Source organism: Anopheles merus, chromosome 2L, assembly GCF_017562075.2.
Source record: "Anopheles merus strain MAF chromosome 2L, AmerM5.1, whole genome shotgun sequence".
NCBI lineage: Eukaryota > Metazoa > Arthropoda > Insecta > Diptera > Culicidae > Anopheles > Anopheles merus.
The window spans coordinates 53,303,712-53,323,705 of record NC_054083.1 but is presented as its reverse complement, the minus strand read 5'-3'; the positions used below and the strand labels follow the sequence as shown (position 1 = coordinate 53,323,705).

The window sequence follows — 19,994 nt, the reverse complement described above, 5'->3', positions numbered from 1 at the left end:
TTGTTGTAGTAAATGTTACGCTTTACTTGTTTATTTATTTTTTCATTCACTCTTACATGCGGTATTACAATCAATGTAAGTCTTAGGCTGTAGCCAGTCAGGCGCTCACGAGCGGGCCAAATTTTCGTACACCTCTTAATTCGAAGAATACAGTCGGAACGCTTCTAGTTGAACGCTTTCTAGTTGCTCTAGTTGCGTTTGGTTGTTCGACAGTTGGCTGACTGGGCAACTATAAAGCACGCACGCAGGGAACATTAAAAAGCACCAATCGTTCAACTGTTGGCGGACAATCGAAGTTCAACTCAGCGAGTTCAGACTGTATTGCACTTATTTCACTAATGCGGGCCAATGAGAAAAAACATGATTACATAGTAGGGACAATAATTATAGGAATGGGAAGGAGAAAAGAAAACAAACAAACAAACAAACAGAAGAAAATGAATGAATGGTACTGTACCACGGGAACGATCAAGTGTAATGTGTAACGCAACCGATTACTGAATTTGAGCGTCTTAATACGGTAGCGTTTGCCTGTTTGCGTGCAAGTGGAAATTGTCTTACGATATAGTGCGCGCATTTACGTGCAACGTTTGCCGAATGATTGTCCCAGAGACGTGTCCATTTTAGGGAGATAATTTTGTGGAACATTGCGTTTCTTTGTTGAATCTGTAACAAAATCAGGTGCAGAGTCCGTCCGTCCACCCGTCCAATCGGTCTCACCTAAGGTGCCTTACTAAACCATCTTACTCTGTCCTATCTAAGGACAAGCGCGCTCTCTCGCTCTCTCTCTCTCTCTCTCTCTCTCTCTCTCTCTCTCTCTCTCTCTTCTGCACTACAATTCTCGGTGCATGTGTGTTGGATTACCATTGAAACCGTATCTTTTATAAAAAGAATCGTTGACGCGCAACTGGCCGTAAGTGAGAGGATTTACAACAAAATCTCGAAACACGAGACAAAAAAACTTGATTACACCAATCATTTGGGAGCTGATTTGTTAATTTTGTTTCTTCCTTTTACCCCGCCCTGTTGGGTTGTCGGTAATCGCAGGCGCATGCAGGGAACGGATTTGGTGGCCTTATTCAACAGACAAAAAAAAAAAACGAAAAGAAAAAGCAACAACATAATGATGTTGATAAAAGCAACACATGGCAGCGTTGGGGAAAAAAACAAACGGTTGAAACATTTTGTCGAGCGACAAACGATGCGCCACCGACCTGCCGTATTTCGTCGTTGTGGTTGTTGTTACGCACAGCATTGTTTTGTTTTGCGAGATTTTGTATATCTGGGCTCTGAAATGCTCACTCATCATATCATCCCTGAGAGCGGGTGCTGGTGCTGCTGCTGCTGCTACGTTCCAAAACTTCAACAACGTGTCCAAAATGCTGTTTTTGTTAACTTCCATCGCTACAGTACCAAAAACAATGTGTGATGGAAAAAAACACGTACACCAGAAACGCGGAAAATCCCTAACGCACTACTACTGCTACTACTACTACTAGTACTGCTGCTGCTACTGCTGCTGCCCAACAATGTGTCCAAAAACCCTGTTGTAGATAAAACAATATCGTTTGTTGCGTTACGATGCGTGTCTGTTTGTTGTTGTTGTTGTTGTTGTTGCTACTTCTACACAATATCAATTGTTTGCTCTACTATTTGAGGCACTTGTGTATGTGTGTGTGTTAACGATAAGGGTCAGCTTGGTAGCAAAGGCTCGGGAAGGTCATCATCACGCCCCCTAAGAGCATCTGGTCCTTTTTGCTAACGATCGGACTGTCCCAACCTGGTGTTTCCAAACAATTAGCACAATAGTTTTGTTCTGTCCTAAACTACATACACACACACGTCTGGACGGGGAATAACACTTCCCCCTCCTTACACAGACTGGCGCTTGGCGCCGATGCACAAAAGTCGTGCACTGAAATCGAAAAGAAATCTAAATAGCAGAATAAATGGAGAAAGGTAGCTGCGTTTGGTGGGAAAGCAAACGAAAGGCAGTTTGTTTCTCAGTCAGCAATTTCTCTGTAGTTCCGTACTGGTTGGCGGCGTGATTGCTTTGCATGGGTGTGTTTTTGTATATGCGCGCACGCGCGTGTGTGTGTGTGCTTTGCCAACTCAAACCATTTGCCGTAACTCTCGCCTTCTCCACAACTCGCCACAACCCAAAGGTGCTGCAGACCTAAGCGTATAGGGCAAGAATGTCCTGGATGGAGCTCTTGGAGCCAAACACGAGCGCGATGATACCGAAGACAAACACGACCACGTTCTTCCACACGATCCAGTTGCCGGGGCCGAATCCTTCCTCCCAGTACGTGACCATCTCGATGACGATCGGGATCAGCAGGCCGAGGATCGAGAAGCAGAACGCACCGATCAGACCAATGAACGGACCGATGGTCGGGACGGCAACGGCCAGCAGGACGGCTGCGGTGACGAGGATGGTGCGCATCACGTACTCAACCAGCTTCGGGCGCTTGGTGAAGCGATCCTTGATGGCGACCCAGCCAATATCGAGACACACGTAGAACTGCAGTCCGAATGTGCAGTACACTGCCAGGGCGATCAGAATCTTCACAGCTTGAGCGGGGCTAAACGAAACGAAACGGGGAACATCATTCACTCATTGCTCACATAGACTTATTATCCGATCTCCGCACACACGCACACACTTACATCTCTTCGATCGGCAGATTGAGGGTAATTGATCCCTGTGCCTCATCACCGTACTTGACGTAGCCGAGGAAACCGAGCAGGATGTAGATCAGCGTCACACCGGCCATACCCTGGTTCAGCACACCGCAAAGGCCGATAAAGTTCTGGGGCGTCTTCATCTGATTTTCCAGCGGCATCACCACACCGATGGCCTCCATCGCAAAGATGACGATCGCGAAGAACGCCGGCCACTGCATGACGGGCAGGAAGAGCGGCCGATCGTTGACCGGTGGCATATCGGTGACCAGATAGTAGAAAGTGATGCCCAATCCCACGCCCATAAACACGTTCGCCACCATCGAGACCGGTGCGAGGTACTTCAGGTTCGGGATCCACGACAGCAGGATCAGCGGCACGAGCAGCAGCGCGATCATGACCCGCAGATTCAGCGGGCTGCCGTAGTAGTACTCGATCACCTGCTGGAAGTTGGTCGCGATGATGACGGTATAGACGGCGCAGGTACCGAAGTACGTGATGAACAGGCCGTAGCGGATGCAGTAGGACGTGGGCATGCCCCACCGGCGGCCCCATTCCGGTCCATTCTCGAACGCGACCTCGGCAATCTCGGAGAAGCTCATCGCCGTTCGGTGGGTGCGTCGGTAGAGCGTGTGGCCACACTTGACCAGCACGTAAGCGCAGTGGGTGCAGATGAAGGCGGTGAAGACGGTAGCCAGGATACCGCCGGCCAACCCGGCGTAGGTGAACGCAACCGGCATCGCCAGGATGCCCGTACCGAGCGATGCCTTCAGCAAATGCGTTAACGTTTCGCCATCACTGTACGAAGAGAGCGAGAAAATTAGAAAATGGCGAAACGAATGACGAACTAGTTGCTGTACACTCACGTTGTAGGATGTTCTAATTTCCGCTCTTTAAACGGATCGAACTGTATTGTACCATTGGCCTCCACATCGGATTTGGCGGGAGTAAACTTGTATCTGTAGGGGATAGAAATGAACAAAAGGCAGGGGGCATATTAGCGCGGGGTTAAAAATAATTATGTAATTTTACTTAAATTTAACATTTATTTAATGATGGCTCTATGCAAGAAATCAGAATGGATGTGTGCCTAAACTGTCTGACACTGCTTGCGGAACTGTTGCATCACCCAATGTCCGCCAGAGCCTGCTAAAGGAAGCCAAGAATCTCTCCACCATGTTGCCCCTTTTTCTCTACCATGCGCTATTATGCACCTTATATCCATATCCATTTTTTCCTCATTGTTATTATTGTTGTTTGACGACGCCATGTTGCTGCTGAGGCGTTGCTTCGCAACCGCGTGGAGCGTTTGTGGGACGGAGAGCTTTACACGATCTCGTTCACTTGCCAACACACACACCACACGGCACACACTACAGGTGGCAACCAACGGGAGTTTGGAATGTTTTGAGACTTTGCACACGCTTCAAATTCGCTCATTTAAAACACCAAACACGGTGTGACCTTAGTCACAAAAAAACATAATAAAACATTGAAAACTTCTTAACATAAACACAAACACACAAAAAAGCGTTGAACAAAAGTGGGACGTCCAAGTGTAGCTTTCCAAAGGGTCTCTATCGCTTTTGGTGAGCTACCGAAAGAAGCCTCCTGCTCGGTGGACGACCGTTAGCATACTGACCACAGCAAAGTCTTTTGGTCCTGGTCGTTGGCTCTTGTGTGGTGTGCGCCTGGCAGGTTGCAGTTGGCGGTTGGTGCAGCAAAAATTAAACCTCCAACCCTCCCTCCCTCTTTCCAGTGAGCAGGGCCCATGGTGAGGGAATGGACCTCAAGCTCAAGGGTTTGGCTGGTGGACATGCTCTCCATCCCCCTCCCTGTATGCATGGCATGATAACATTTTTCTGCCCCGCGTTCTGTTTTTTTTTTGGTGGGTTTTTGCACTCCAAGACAGAACATAGCAGCGGGGGTAGAGAGGGAGGGAACACGGGAGGATAATTTTCGGCTGCGTCTCAACAGAAACCACCACAAACAGGGAGCGACAGAGACGAACATGCGCTGAAGTGATGTCTTTCGAACTTTTCCCCGCATCCCTTGTACAGCACGGTGGTGTTTAACCATCGGTTTACCTTTTCGGAGCTGTTATTAACTACCCGAGAGGAGGAGTACCTTACCTCCTCCTGCTCGACACATCCCATTGGACCCCCCCCCCCTTCGCCACCAGTCACTCAGATTTTCCCTCTCAGATCTGAAAATTGCATCCCTACTCCGAAGCCGGATGGTCTGAAATGCGAACAATGCACAAAACCGTTTCTTCCTTGCCACGGTACACGCGCAGGGGGAGACGCTCTTTACACTGGTCAGGCGCAAAGACAAAAAATAAACTGTAAAGCGACAGCGACATCGATTGCTTTATGCCTCCGCTGCAACACACAAGCCCTCTTATTAGTGGTTGCATTTCCCTCCGTCCATCGTAGCATGGGTTTTCTGCCCCTTTCTCTAGACGAGGAGGAGTGCGCACAAAGGCATGACAGTGGTGGTGGTGGTGGTGGTATACTTTTCTTTCTGCACATACAAATCAGCACTGTTTTGCATGCATTTTTGATGGGCAAGTCGCGTTTTGCAACGTTCTTGATGCATCGCTGAATCGCACTCAGCGTCGCAGCAGGCGTAACAAATGCGCACCAACACATAATCGATCGATCGATCGATCGCGTACGCGTACGCGGGAAGTGATCGCGCGTGTATGGGCATAGAAGAAAACGCACCATAAACGGGAATAATAATCATAAACAGGTGTCGTGATTAGAAATGAATGCGAGTGTCCCTTACTCTTGATGTCACAGGTTACGACAGGTTCGTTTTCTATGGCTCATTAAAATCGATCGTTTTGTTTTGACTTTATGTACAACCTGTTACTACTAAGCATTACTTTAGAGAGTTAAAAATTTGTTGCAAAATACAATTGTCACTGCAATTGAGGTCGCTGCGCTGAGGTTATGCGCTTAACTGCACACATCCCCATTGCACATCGAAATGTCATTTCTCGTGACTCTTGATTGTACGCTGTTTCGTTTTCCCTCCGTCTTTTGACCCTTTGCATCCTTTTTCAAGTTGATTTCAGACCTCGAATTAATTTATTCCCCCTCAAACCTACCCTCCGGAAGTTCCCCCATACATGGAACGCTGTTGTGCAAAAGAAAATGATGAGTTATTCCTTCTCTACACCCAGTTTCTTATGGTTCTCTTTTCATTCGCGCAAACTCAAGGGAGAGCGTGGTGCATGGTGCTGTACGTTCGTCCCCGTGGAGTTTCTTGCTCCCCCCCCCCCGCATCCCCCCAATCCAATATCCTGTTCGAAATATCGATTTGTTCATTATCAAATTTTTCCTTGTCGAGTGCATCAGAAGAGCGGAAGAAGGAGGTTCAGAAAATTGGCCTAAAAGAAAATTGTTGTAAATACGAGCGAGAGAGGGAGAGATGGAATGAAAGGCAGAGGAAAAAGAGGACAAGAAGAAAGCCAAAGGTCTCGGTGTAGGGAAGACGAACTCAAGATGAAACATGATGGTGTGGTGGAGTTTTTCTTCCCCAGGACGACCAAGATGGGCCAATCACGTACGCTGGTGGCGTGCAGGAGCAGCAACTTCAGAAGGGACCTCCGAGTATAACCACCGTAAAGATCGCATTGGTATGCTGTTTTGAGGCGTTTTATTTGTTTCTTGCTGTATGCCTCGTGGTCTTTCGGCTGCCAGACGCACGGTGGTTTCACCTTAAAATGGGTTCGAAAATGAGGTTTGCTTGGTGTGGTACAAAATGCGTGTACCAACCGATAAACGCCCTCCAGAGAGGTTGGAAGAAGATCGGAGGATTATGAAGCATCGAATCTCAACAGCTTCCCGCAGCGAATTGCGAATACGCAAAACTGTCAGTTCCCTTTGGACAGTGGACTGAGCGGATGAGAAGCGTCAGGCAAACGGGCGTATGCCGAGGGTGAATCGAAAAGTACATTCCCCAATCGGGATGTTCCCGCAATCAATTATCATTAGTCCATTTTAGGGGGTGCAGCACACACATACACAGGACATTGGCGTGACCAAGTTCGGTAGCGAATTACTTATATAGTAGCGCTGTTTTTAATGAACTCCAACTCGTTCTCTCGTTCTGGGGCATGAAGGACATGAAACGTTCCGAATTTGCAACAATTTAACAATCCAACAGTGTTGCACAACCTTAATCTTCTTTGGTCCCAGAAAAGGTAGGGATTTTCTGCGGTGGAAAAGAAGGAAGGACGAAATTATTTATTCAAAAATACAAGCCGTGTGCGTTCCCTCCACCACGGACCACGGAGTGTGCGACATAAATTTAGATGATTTATGCCTGCCCATAGTGAAAGTGTTTTTATGTATGCAATTTTCTATACATTCAAAGAATGGGAAGATCCCATCCCAATGTATCGTGCAGGAATTTAAAATATTACCGTAGCATGATTACAAAATATTAAAAGGTTTCTTTTTTTTGCCATTTCGTTTTGAGTTATCATTTCATGTGAGGAGTTAAAGCCGATTATCTAAAGGCTCGCGCGAGAATGGCGATGGACTGGACACCTGTTGCGTTGGGTCGTGTGGTGAACATCTTTGAAGTTTTGCTGAACATTTCAGACGAAATTCCACGCTACGAAATAGCATCCCCGACATCCGATCGCTTCCTTAATCCAGTGATCAAGTTGAGCGGAAATAGCTGCTGAACCATCTGGGCAACTTCAACTCGCACTACATTTCAAGTACATGAGAATGTCACACTCAGCGGACCAGACAGAGTAAACCCTGGTGGTCCTCACTGAAATTCTATATCATCCCTATGGTTGAACTTACACAGTGGCTCCGTTCTTTCCGTCCTGGGGCAGGAAAGTTTCCATTTCCTGCGGAGGTGGTCCCGTGTATTCCTGCGTCGAGGGTAGCAGTAAAAGAAGAAGGGGGAGATTAGGTTAGTGCTCTAGGCATCATCGCATAGGAGGGGGACTCTGGCCACTTCACAGTGTCACAATACTTACGTTCACCATTTTGGCGTCGTTGTTTCTACGTGGACGCGGTTTTTAAAACCCAGGCCCCTTTGTATGCCTCTAGTGCAGTGTATGAAGTGTGGGATTAGTGCTGGAAATAGAGAAGAAGAGACACAAAACGATCAATACTTGAGTTGTACAGAATAGACGAATTCCATGCATGCTATGTGATCGATTTGCTGCAATGACTGTCCCCTTCCCTTCCTATTGATCTTCACATCAATTAATGCCAATCGCATGGCCTGCTAGCTTCCTAGTTTAGCTTTAATCGATCGTCTATAATAGTGCACACGACTTGAATGGATCGTAACGTATGTATGGCTAATGGACACAGACAGGACTGGATTCCCGTCAGAATAGACCATCAACCACACGGGCACTTTCACAGACATCGCAGCGTGAAAGTAGACAGTAATTGAATGTCCTCACCCGCTTCTTGATAGAATGTCGACACGGCACCACACATCAATTGGACACAAATTATGCCATCCGCCGGCATCGTTCTAAGGCGGTTAGACTGATTACTGATCAATTTAGGTACGATCTTGCCAAGCATAAGAAGAAAAACGGGAAGGTCTTGCCTAATTCCTCCGTTGGAAAAAGGGAAAAGAAACACACAGACCCACCACAATGTGTGGAGGCTCGTCTGCTTCATTCATTTGCCCGCAGGTCGATTGAACGAACCCGAACGTGGCCTTGCCACCAAACTCCAAAACTCTACACCATTAGACGCCAACGCGCGGGCTCCAATTGTTAGGCGCGCGCTGATAGCGTGATGAATATTTATATCGCTTGTCAGGCGGCCGCAGTACTATCAAGCGAAACAATCACGGTCAAATCGATTTCAGACCTAACTAACCACCTCTCCTTCCCGTTTGGCTTGGCCCCCTCGACCCGACCCGGGATTGATTGTAGCAGTGTTTTATCGAAAGCAAAGCACTCATTTCGATCGCGGGAGCTTTTGATTCTGATTCTGGATGATAGTGGAATGCTTTAATGGAACTAAATGCAGCTCTCAGAAAGATGCAATGTGCGCAGCCTGCAGGAGCATCACAATAACGCAATAATGAGTTATTCTAGTTGCGTACAAGTTTTTCAATCTTGTCCTCGCCATCTGAGACCACCTTGGCGGGGACACACCTCCTTCGCATTTTGGGGTCGTCAGGTGCAAACAGACAGTATGATGTTGTTACGGTGGCATGTTCCGGTCCACTTATCCGCCCGTTGAGTACTGTTATGGATTATTTTTAAAGAGGAGCATGCACTAAAAATACTACTTTTCTACTCCGACCGCGACAACTTGCCGTCGTTCGCGTTTTTGCGTCTAGTACAATGACTCTCGAGAGCCAACCACCCCGTCGTGATTAGGTTTTGGCTAATGGTTCAAGAGCGGTCAGACCTCTGTTGCCCGACACATACTCTCCCTCTCTGCACATCCCTATCACCCGGTGGTGCCATATCGAACCCACCAGCAGAGATAAGAAACGACGACAACGACGACAACGACCGCCGGACGACGTTTTGCACCGAAATTCGTCAATCATGTTCGATGGGTTTTCCTTTTTATTTTGGTGTACAGACCTTGAAATGGTTTTCCATACTACCCCTATCTGTTGCCAGCCATTGACGTCAGCATAACCACCCCCCCCCCCCCCTGCTACTACCTCCCAAATCGATGGTGGTGGTTGATTTTTGTTCGTAGTCAAAATGGTTCTATTTATACTGGCTCGCTTGAGCAGTGTGGAGGAACGAAGGGAACAAGTCCTCCGGAAAGGTGAATGAAAGTGAAATCGAACGTAAACCCGAAATGACCGAACAAGCTTTCAACACGTTTGTCACTTTTGTGTGGAAGATATTCCCAGTGAGAAACCTCACCATTTGGCTGGCTATCGATCGGGAAGTTCTAAAAATCGGCCCACTGCGTACAATCGACGCGCGGTGGGTACCCGGAGAGGTCAGCTTCGGTGTGATCGCGTGCAGCTGATAAGCGGGTGTGATTCTTTTTCCTATTTCCACAATAACACATGCCTCACATGCTCGGTCACAAACATTTAACGGCAATCGATAATGGTCGAACCTCGTCCTCTCGTACTCGTGGGGAAAGGAAACCGCAAACACGCTCCACAACAACAGCAGCGGGTGTCGGTAGGCAAAAACAGTTTTGCCAACAGCTGCAGGCCCCCATCTCTTTGAACATCTCTTATCGCACGCTAGTAGAGGGCACCATACTAGGGCACGCTAGGCGTTGATTAAGGATGAAAGATCGGGAGGAACAGGCAAAGAACCTCTTCGATAGAACGTACCCTCTCTTAAAACAGCCTTACCGGCGACGTGAGTCAGCAAAGAATCCAATTACTACCAGGTTCCAATATATTCCACTGTCCACAGCAGATTGCGGCCTGTCAATCAGAGCTACTCCTCCTCTACAGCTATATCGCCGAGGAGGTGTATCTGTTATCACTTCTTCCACTGCTCTGAATATTCAATTGCGCTGTCGAACGATGGGAAGTGGCAACAAGAGTGTGATACTTTTCAAAATCGATAACATATTGTATGTAAGTGGATGCGCTTCCACGTTATCGTTATCTTGTTTAACGTGAGCAGATTGTGATGATTTAAAATTGCAGTTTTTGTGAGCAGGAACTCGCGCCGCTATCTCGCCCCGTTACCAACACGCTTCCGGTTTCCAGATCGATAGAATGGAATGGGGAAAGGCGAATCACACCACAGTAGAGTGACCAACACTGGACACTGGACACTTTTTGATGACCTTTTTGCGTAGACACTGGTCGCTGATTTCGCTCATTCCTTCAACAGTCAGAACTCGAACTCGAACGGCTACTTCCGGGAGAGAATCACGTTGCATTTACATTACATCTTACCCCACGCCCTCTCACGGCTATCAAAAGCGCGCCACCTGCGCGCTCCAGGGTTATTTACTTTTTTGCCGGACTTTGGAAGGCGGCTTTCCCGCCTTTCGTTTGTATGTTTGATTATTTTTTAATCTGGTGTTTGTGGCGGAACTAGAGGTTTGTTGATTTTCGCTTGTGTTTCGTTCCACTGGGCGCGGGATGTTGTAAAAACACGGTCGACACTCGGCCACGGGGTAATCGTCTTTTTTTTTAACGATCGTTTAGACATTCTGTTACGCCGCAACTGTCAAACATTGTACGGTGGCGCTTTATGCACCTCAAGCATGTCCGGCCTGTGGAATGTCCGGTGTGTCGTATAGAGCTTGCGGAAGTTCGGAGACGAATTTACGAGCGTCTTGCACAGAGCAAGCGATGATCGTTATGCAATATCTTGCGCGTGCTAGAAAGAATACGGGTTGCTTTGATCGATCCAACACAATCTCCTGGCGACTGGTTACGCCTCAGAAACCTTCCATCGAAAGCTCTCAACAGTCACAGGCATAATATTCATGGTTGTGCATCATTTAAATGTCCATTACATGTGTAGGGAGCTCAAAATTGGGATCATTATTTTCCTCTATTCAACCCTTCGCTAGGGTAGGGGTTATTCGTTATAACCTCTAAATGGTTTAGAATTGTTTTCACCACGTGGTCGTCGGTCAATGCATATCAAATCGTTTGTGTGTGCAGCTAGTTTTCTGATGCAACCTACTCGTGTTTGGGAAATTCATCGGAACGCTACAACACGCGGCGTGAAATACGACTCCATTCGTAGCCCTCCCCCCCCCTCCCCTGAACCAACCCCCCGGACCACTGACCCAGACGACGACCTCCTGGTTGGGTCCAGAAAAACTAGCAAAGCTTGCACAAATTTTCCCTCTTGCCCGGTTAGTGGGGTGTGGTGAAACCTAAAACAATTGTAGAATGCAAATATGACCATTTTCAACTCCCAAGGGAAGCGCGCGCGTGTGTGTGTGCCTGTTTGCGTTTATCGTATAACGGCCAAATGGACACTTTTTGTTGAGCGTTACAAAAATTATCAACCTCATGCTGAGAAAATTGGAAACTTTGAGAAGTTTATTTTTTTATAAGGCCAGGGGCTTGTAAATTTTGCTGACTGTAGGGACAACTGCAAACCCAAAACGAAGGAAGGAAGGAAAGGAAGGAGGATTCCAATGTTTCGAAGAAGGCACACAAGAGAACAGCCGAACCGCTGAACCGTTGATTTCTGGGAAACTGGTTATGGTAGGCTCGAGCGAGTAAGCCAGCCCACTGGTAAGCTCGCCCTGTTCCCGCCGGCAATCTCTCTGACGTTATTCTACCCTTGCGCTTCTTGGCAAACACAGATGGCGACCAGATGAAGCAACAAGTTCCAGGACAGTGGTGCCGGGCGGGCCGGGCGGGCCGGGAGGGTTCGTAGCAGAAAATGGGCCAAGAATCGGCCGACACACAGGGGGGGCTACCTTTCTGTGCCAAGGCCGACCGGAACATTAAAGGGATGAAAGGGAATCACGCGCGAAAAGCGCTAAAAGTGATTCGAGCGTCGGTGCAAACTGTTTGCATTTAACTTTTAGCACATTTGACACGTTACGGCACCGCCTTTGGGTAGATTCGACCGACAAATTAGCGACAAAGCTTCTGTACGACCCGTCCGATTGCCTCTGGAAGCATCATCATAAAGCTTTTTATGTTGTCATTTGAAGCGAATGCGATCACACCACCCCCACTGTTGGGCTTATCAGCTGAGCTGTGTTGTTCCCGCAGCAATAATCGTAGTAAGCGTAATTTCTCATTGAAATTCTTGCTCTGTAGTAGCTTGATAACACGACCAGTCCAGCCAAACAACACCTGTTTTTATTCGGGAACAATGCGATAAGTACCACTGCAAATGGCGTAGTAGGCTGGGAAGATGTTACGGAAGCCTTCTAGCGAAGCTCCGGGGGCTTTTCCGCGCAAAAGTTTCTACCAGGTGAGGTTGTCTAACTTGTGTATTAGCCAAGCATTAGGGCGACGTGGATGTAACCCGATGCGCGGCAAAATAATTGAGTACTTCCCTTTTTGTGGAACGAAGCGTAATGAGCCAGAACGTGCACACAGCAGGCGTGTACTGTTCTGCAAACACAGCACTGCACAACCTCAATGTACGGCAGTGAAAGAAAGAGGTGCAGGGATAGAACTCGAACTGGTGGCAAGGGAGTAGGAGCAAACCTTCCCGATAGAAGCGCAACTGTGTATTGAAGAATATTAGATTTCAAAGCCACGTGCCCGCCGTTTTCTAATGCGTTCCCGCTCCCAACGACCTCCTCCCAACAACAGCTCGATGTCGTGTTAACGACGTACGACAAACTACACATCGCTTCACGAGCACCAGTAAGCGCGGAGAGAGGGTCTCTATCAAAGTTCTAATTACTGTAAATAATTCCACTTCACCTTTTGCTTTTACGGAGAAACACTTACGACCACGACGGGGACTCTCTTCACCCCAATAAAAAACGTTGTACAACTTTCACCCCACTTTCTTCACCAACCGCTCACACAAAACACACAAACACTGATCAACACTGACAACGTCGCTGAAGAAACCCTTAATTCTAGTTACCCGTTGCCCGAACAGGGAAGGTGCTATTGCAATAAAGGAGCGAAGAAAGGAAGTGCCTACCAGGATTTGAAGGTGAAATTCGGTGCTTCTCAATCGGTTGTGCGGCAGTGTGTGCGGCGCGACCTACTTCTAGAGGCACCTCTTCTAACGGCAACTGTCAAACGATAACTGAAAGCTTGACTGATGCCCAAGGCAATGGTGAACTGTGAGAGGACCGACTCGACTCGGTGTTTCCGAATGCGGCTGCTACTTACATACTTACTACTAACCACCAACCCCTCCCCGCTATGCCTCAGTCCGTCTATCTACAGTGTCTAGCGGTTATTTGCTGACGCGCCAACACATTTCAAAGCCACTGCTCTCTCTCTCTCTCGCCTCTCTATTCGATTCTCTCTCGCTCTGTCTCTCGCTGACCAACACACCAGCACATTGCTCTTGTTTTGGGTATTGTTCTGTGTGGCTCTCCCGTCGCCGCCGCCTGCGACACGATAGTTTTTGGCGCATTCGACGGGGTCGCTTACCGCGTGGTGTCTCCGACACGTTGCCGACTCTTTGCCGAATGATGCAATATCCAAGGGTTACTACTTGAGAACTAATTTCAGACCACAGCCGATTACTATGTACGGCTACGAAGGGAGGGTTTTTTTTGGCAGCCGGATTTGTTGTAATGCTGTAATACTTGAAGGTTTAGCGCTATGTGATGATCCGGTCGGAGCCGTAGTATTTATAAGGCGCGAAACGAAAATACACGTTATCATCGTGTGGAAACGCCACCACGAAACGGCCACCACCACACCCTCCACACCCAAAACCACACCAGCGTCGGAAGGTCGGAATTTATTTCCCCCGCTCGCCCCGACCAAGGACCTACGAGGGACCTCTTATCGGTGATAGCGTTATCGGTGTAACGTAGAGAGAGAGAGGGCGTAGCGTAAAACGACATCATGTACCGGCAGGGGTTGGATGGCTGAGGGCTGGAATAGCGCGCTGGACTGCAGAACGCGTTTCAGCGCGCCTAATCCGATGCGTTTCCTACGCGGTGGCATTGTGCAACGTCATCGAAATTACGTAGGCCACCTTGGGGAGTTGGTGCCTCGTCGGTGTGTCGTCATCTGGTTCCCGAAATGAGTTTACAACCCACGCTGATTGGTCCAGCGGAAAGCGTATTGATCGACACGGGAAGAAGAACAAGCGCAAACGTTGTTTGCTAAAATTAAACACTTCAAAACGTCATTCCCAGTGTCCTGATGTGGCGTTCCGTGTACGATTGAGTAATCCCCAACCATTAACAGGGGGGGGGGGAGCGAGGCGATACTTCATCTTTAGCACTAGCACCCCCACTCGACAACGGGTGGAGGGGCGCAGAGCCGCAGTCGCCTAAACAAATAAGCCAATTCTTCCACTTTGCAATGCAAAATATTAACCATCGATTCTAAGCATCCGTGATAGAGGGTACGGGGGTAAAGACAGGCCGAAGGGTGGGGTACGAGACGCACGATTCGCTTGAATAAGTAGTGAACGCGTGCTTAGAACATTGAACACAGACTGGTGGCTACGATAAAGAAGGAAGGAAGAAGAAGGAGCGTTGTGAAGCAAAAGCAAATAAAAACTCTAATGGAGCAAAGCTGTTGATTGTTTGAGACAAGAGAGAAAGAGAGAGAGCGACGGAGCATGAGAGTGAGGGAACGAGTGTAGGTGCACAGTTGGCAGCTACTGTAGGTAGGAGTGCAAGTTTCCCGTTCAGACGCCCAGTTGCCATGGCGACTAGGCAGGAGAGATTGTGTCCGCGCGTTGGCGATTGACTTTGGCGCGAAATGTAAACGTTCTCGGGCCGCGTTCGAAGGGTCCGCGTGATCGAATCGATACTTGAACTATAATAGATGGGGGGTTTTGTTTGAGCACGAAGTCACGGCGCTAGTTAAATACGCTTCCTCCGTCGTCGTCGGCTAACGAATGGGGTGAAGGGCGGGATGGGGAGGGGGGGGGATGGCGTTATGGTAAACATGTGCAAAATCACCAAGGGAAATCACAATGAAATGGCAGGAGAAAGGTCACGCCTAGGAAGTAGAGCACAGCCCTTTTTCTTTATATTGAGTGTGGCCTTAGCCTCTTCTTCGCCTGAGGGAAGAGAGCATCGTTTGCGGAACGATTTGCTTAACAATGAAATGTGGTTTGCAAAATATGCGTAGATCTATATTTTTTAAGATACAATTCTATCTTTATGATCTTGAAAGAGCAGAAGAAGGACAGTGAATATAAGAGTGTGTTGGTGTGTTGGTGATAGGGAGATGTTTGTTTCCGTTCCGTCACGAGACAAGACAAAATTGCTATTCAAACAATACAAAGCTCTGGCGTTGTACCCTTGTTGCCTTGTTGGCCTGTGTGGGGAGGGACACTGTGAAGCATCCCCATCCCATTGCGTGTGGGGGAGGGGAGGGACATTCGATAATTGATTCCACAAATGCTGCGCTACCCGAAGCTGTCAATAATCGGTCCTATTGTGGCCCAGAGCTGAGTCTAGGTTGGAAACTGTAACCTCCTCGCAGCATTTAGTGTAAGGGCTCGAGTAACCGATAAAACCTTGTCCATCAATAAACTAATAACACATCACACTTTTTTGTTCGCATTGTCCCATACCTCCCACAGTGATCCTCACGCAGAGTGTGACACGATCGATAAACAAACCTTAGTATTTTCACCACACAACAAAACGAGATCGATTATTACACTCCGGGCGCGATCGACGGTTTGTCTTTCTGTGTCCGTGCGCGCGCCCCCTTTTCTTCTCTAACGCTTCGTCTAACGGCTTCGATCACAGACTCGAACGGAATACCGGTTTTTCGGTGACCGAGTTAATGTTTTATACACTCGCACAAACCTTGAACCTCACCCCTGTGCAGAAATCGGCGAAATCTCTTGCAAATGCTCTCTTGAGTCGAGTAGTTCCTTCCTTTCACTTTGATTTATCGCGTGCGTGGCTCTGTGGCCGTTGGAAAACACAGGGAGTGCGCCCCCCGGCAGAGTTGAACAGTGAATGTACACTGATTCGCCGTCCATGCAAATGGATGGGTACGCCATACACACACACACACACACACGCAGAACATTCTTTTCCCTGAGTAGAATGCGAGAGAAACCGCGGTGCCGAAATGTGGTGTGTTTGCATTTTTCCTTTCCAAGTTTCTTATTGTATGGTGTGTCTTCTGCAATCATTGCATAGAGCATGGCATGCTAGACAGAGGTACAAACCTGCAGGTAATGTACCACCGCGGAGGGCTGCTCTCCCGTATCTCCTAGACCGAGACGTTATGCTCAATTTGAAGTAAACTCGTGAGCATAACAGAATGAACTCTCTCTCTCTCTCTCCTTCTCTCTTGCACTGATACATTCTAGTTCGCCGCCAGGGTCTTTCTTCTCAGCTCATTCGCTGGGTTTTCCTTCTCTTCGGGCGTACGTACTACCGGCTTCTGGTGGGTTGAGAGGCCAGAGCGGGGTATCATTGGTGCATTTTCTTCGCCAACACTGAATCATCATTGCATCAGGCTAATTTTCTAACTTTATAAAACCCCTCCACCACTTCGCACAGCCGTTGCCGCCCTTGAGCGAAAGGAAAAGTCGTCGTCCCCAATGGATGTGATTTGTCATCAGTATTCAACGTATCGGGGTAGCAGCAAAACGGCAAACCAAAACGAGAAAGATCTGTTTGATGATTTAAAAGCATTTCGCTCATTTAATACAACGCGCGCATTACGGGCGAAGAATTTGCCGCTCGTGCCGGTTTGTTTTAAGCCAGAAAAGGGGAGATGCGTTTTTCGATGTCATTGCAGCGGATGGGGGGGAGAGGGGAGGGGGGCAGAGGGGGAGGTAGGGCTGGGCCAAAAATAAATCAGTCGCGAGTGGCGTTACAGAAGAGACACACAATAATCATCAGACACACACATACACGCAATTCGGCAAGCAAATCGGAACTCGGTCACTTTGGGACACGCGTTTGGGAACGGTGAAACGGTTCCTTGGTCGGTTGTACGGCTATCGGAGGGTGGAATTTGTTCGAAGAAGCGTTTGCCATTAAGGCGACGCACGTGCGTTCGGAAGAGCAGAGGAATGTTCGTCTTCGATCGGTGCAGGTATGTCTCGTCATACCGAGCCATTAGCAAAGGGGATTCGATGAAGATGATCATTCTAAATGTAGAAGCATCGCAGCATGATTGACACATACAAATTTCTATCGGAAACTATTAGGGTTTTCTTGTGTGTGGCTTGAGCAGGTGAAAATATTTCACATTTACTGCACATTTCATATGACGATGACTCAGCTTTCCACCCCATTTGTGGACAACATACTTGCAATTTAGTGTGTATGTGTGTGTCTCTCTCTGTTACTACCCCCATGCAGTGCCGTAAAATTGCAATAACGGAGGAAATTTGGCGCCAATGAGAAGGTAGCAGCACGAGGGGAAATATAATTCATTCCGCATCAACCAATGCTGCCACGCCACCCAGAACGGATATGTATACACGCTGTTGATTGCAAGATTGAGCTCCGCGAAAATGGGCTGCGTGTACGGAGACGATCCGAACCAATCGAAAATAGCGGTGGTTTTCTTTCTCTGAATAAAACGGTTTCGCCGGTTTTCTGGCTGTTACCTTGTTCGGGGTGGGTGGAAAAAATTGGCTTCTTTCCATTCGCTACAGATTCATTCTGTGTTGCCTCATTGTGATAACGGTCACTCGCTGCCAATGGGGTGGGAATATGCAGCTACACATTGTAAGTGCGCTTCTTCATTTTGCCCGTACCGCTGCTGCTCTCCTAAAAAAGACACCCAAGCCAAGCATCAATGTACAGTTTGTATTGGATTATGTGTGCGCACCGCTTGCTGCGATGGTTGTTGCTGGGACAAACAAATTAAGGGCGAACGCTGCGATGCTTCCGCTGAATGGACTGGACACTGACCTTGTTTTCCATTTTTCCTGTCAACGTTGGCTACGCACCTCTGCTTGAATTGCGTCATACAGCCGGCGGCGGTGTGTTTGCGTGCCTGGGGAAAAGCATGAAGGATAGGGTACACCCACCACCCACGAGTCTTCTTCCACGGGTGAGTAGTAATCCTGGGGCGAATAAAAAAAACGGAGGCTCCATTCGGACTGCACTAACCACTCTCCGGCTGCCCCCTTCAGCTGATTATTCGTATCGATCCGTCGGTTTGGTACATTTTGAGTGTGTGTTTTTTTGTGTTTCCACCCCTATCCGCTTCCACCGAACCGAAAAGTAGCAGCAAATCAGCGAAAAGTAGCAGCAGCGGCTCAGAGCGGTAAAAGCCTGGCAGAAAGAAGCCGCGTTTTCGCGATCCGCTTTCGCGCAGTTTCTGGCGGCTCATAGCGGGCTAAAATGAAGGAGAAGCCTTACGCCGGCAGCATGGAGGAGGTTTTTTTTTTGTGTGTGGGCAATGTGGGCTAGAGCACCGACGGTTCCCCATGCTTTGGGGAGCTGCTAATAACCGCACCGGCGTGGCGTGGCGGACACGCATGAGGCGAAATTTACGCCAGCCAGCGGAACACACGAACGAACAGCCAGAGAGGCAGATCTATTTCTCGATAGCGAAAAAGAACGAAATGGAATCCAGCCCGGGTCGGAAACTATTTTCGGCCTGTATAGTGCGTGTACGCGCTCTGTCTTATTCCTAGGCAAGCGGAAACCATTACGTCAGGTGTTGTGGTGTGTGAGTAACGTTGGAGCAAACGAACAGCAAGCCATGAAGTAGATCCTCTGCTTTCCCTTCCTTTTCTCGGGCTTCAAACATGCTTAATAATTGAACGTTTTTTGAGCTTATATTACTCCATTTTCCCCGGATACGGTGAGTTTCATTCAACAGTGGCTCGAAAAGCGCCCGGGGGAGGGTTGGAAACGCGCGCACGCACGTTTTTCGTACATTTGGTGCACAATTTAGTGTGTGTGTGTGTGTCAGTCAGCCGCTCTTCCATTGCTCTCCCGGTTAGAATTTTCTCACTTGCACTCTCACTCTCCCGTTTCGAAGACTGTCTCACTAATGTGTGTTTTATCCTTTTCTTACTTTCTCCCGCTGGGCTGGCGTGTATTCTAAACCCTTCTTTTTCGTACGCCGGCGCCGGCAGTCTACAACCACGTGGCGAATGAGTATTCCGTATGCACGCAACAAAAAAAAAAAACGAGAGAACAAAAGAACGAAAACCGGTACTCGTCGTATTCTTCACGATCTCAGCCGCCGGCCCACGACAAGAGGCGATCCCGAAATTCCCTCCAACGTCCGCTTCATGGACCGCGGCCTCCTTCGATATATGATTTAATAATTCATGCCGTCGTTGTTTTCGGTCCTGTTCTTTCTTCTCTCCATCCTTACCTCCTCTGAATCGTGTATTCTTCTAGCTGTTGTTCTTCTAGCAACGTTATGCACTCCGTCGCTGCAGCAGAGCACTATTCACGACCCACACGGACCCGGAACATGCAGAATTTGCTTCGTTTTTTAGCACCTTTTTACACCACATTAATGCGAACAGTTCACCAAAACATGCTGGCCACTTGATCACGGTTTCATATGCAGCACTTGCGTGACGATTCGCGTAGAAAATGCGACCGAAAATCTAACACGACTTTCCCGTACGGATTGAATGTGTCTATCGGTCACCGCACAGCACCAAAAAAAGATTACAGGCAACTCTCGCGAAACCGTTCGAGGATGTTTCGAAAAAAACGCGGTCGATGTTCGAAATTGTTTCCGTTACTTTTTTTGTTTTAATTTTTCTG

At 48.2% G+C, this 19,994-nt stretch overlaps 2 protein-coding genes and 1 long non-coding RNA gene across 7 annotated transcripts in view; 2 read left to right on the top strand and 1 right to left on the bottom strand.

Annotated features, from left to right (window-relative positions):
- Nucleotides 1-19,994, top strand: part of LOC121594746 (CLIP-associating protein) — a 155,301-nt gene that overhangs the window by 2,125 nt on the left and 133,182 nt on the right. The gene's annotated exons all lie outside the window — the stretch shown is intronic.
- On the bottom strand, nt 16-19,872 carry LOC121594758 (proton-coupled amino acid transporter-like protein pathetic). 5 transcript variants are annotated; one of them, XM_041918397.1, is made up of 6 exons: nt 19,591-19,872; nt 7,694-7,793; nt 7,515-7,585; nt 3,552-3,644; nt 2,671-3,483; nt 16-2,585 (listed from the first exon to the last, which is right to left on the bottom strand). In XM_041918397.1, exons 2-6 carry the CDS (start codon nt 7,700-7,702, stop codon nt 2,177-2,179), a joined length of 1,395 nt encoding a protein of 464 aa, XP_041774331.1. In that variant the 5' UTR covers nt 7,703-7,793; nt 19,591-19,872; the 3' UTR covers nt 16-2,176. The 5 variants fall into 5 exon arrangements, with proteins under 5 accessions (XP_041774331.1, XP_041774332.1, XP_041774330.1 ...); XM_041918398.1 differs by lacking the exon at nt 19,591-19,872 and adding an exon at nt 13,735-13,906; XM_041918396.1 differs by lacking the exon at nt 19,591-19,872 and adding an exon at nt 13,274-13,424.
- LOC121594771 lies at nt 18,230-19,382 on the top strand. The gene is made up of 3 exons (XR_006005032.1): nt 18,230-18,309; nt 18,487-19,068; nt 19,346-19,382. It is a non-coding gene; the product is annotated as an uncharacterized LOC121594771 (long non-coding RNA).

What these genes read in the sequence shown, in the direction of transcription:
- LOC121594758 (XM_041918397.1), bottom strand. An exon ending in GGAAAGAACGGAGCCACTGT is followed by an intron (nt 3,645 to 7,514) that starts GTAAGTTCAACC and finishes TATCCCCTACAG; the next exon opens with ATACAAGTTTACTCCCGCCA. An exon ending in AAATTAGAACATCCTACAAC is followed by an intron (nt 3,484 to 3,551) that starts GTGAGTGTACAG and finishes CTCTTCGTACAG; the next exon opens with TGATGGCGAAACGTTAACGC.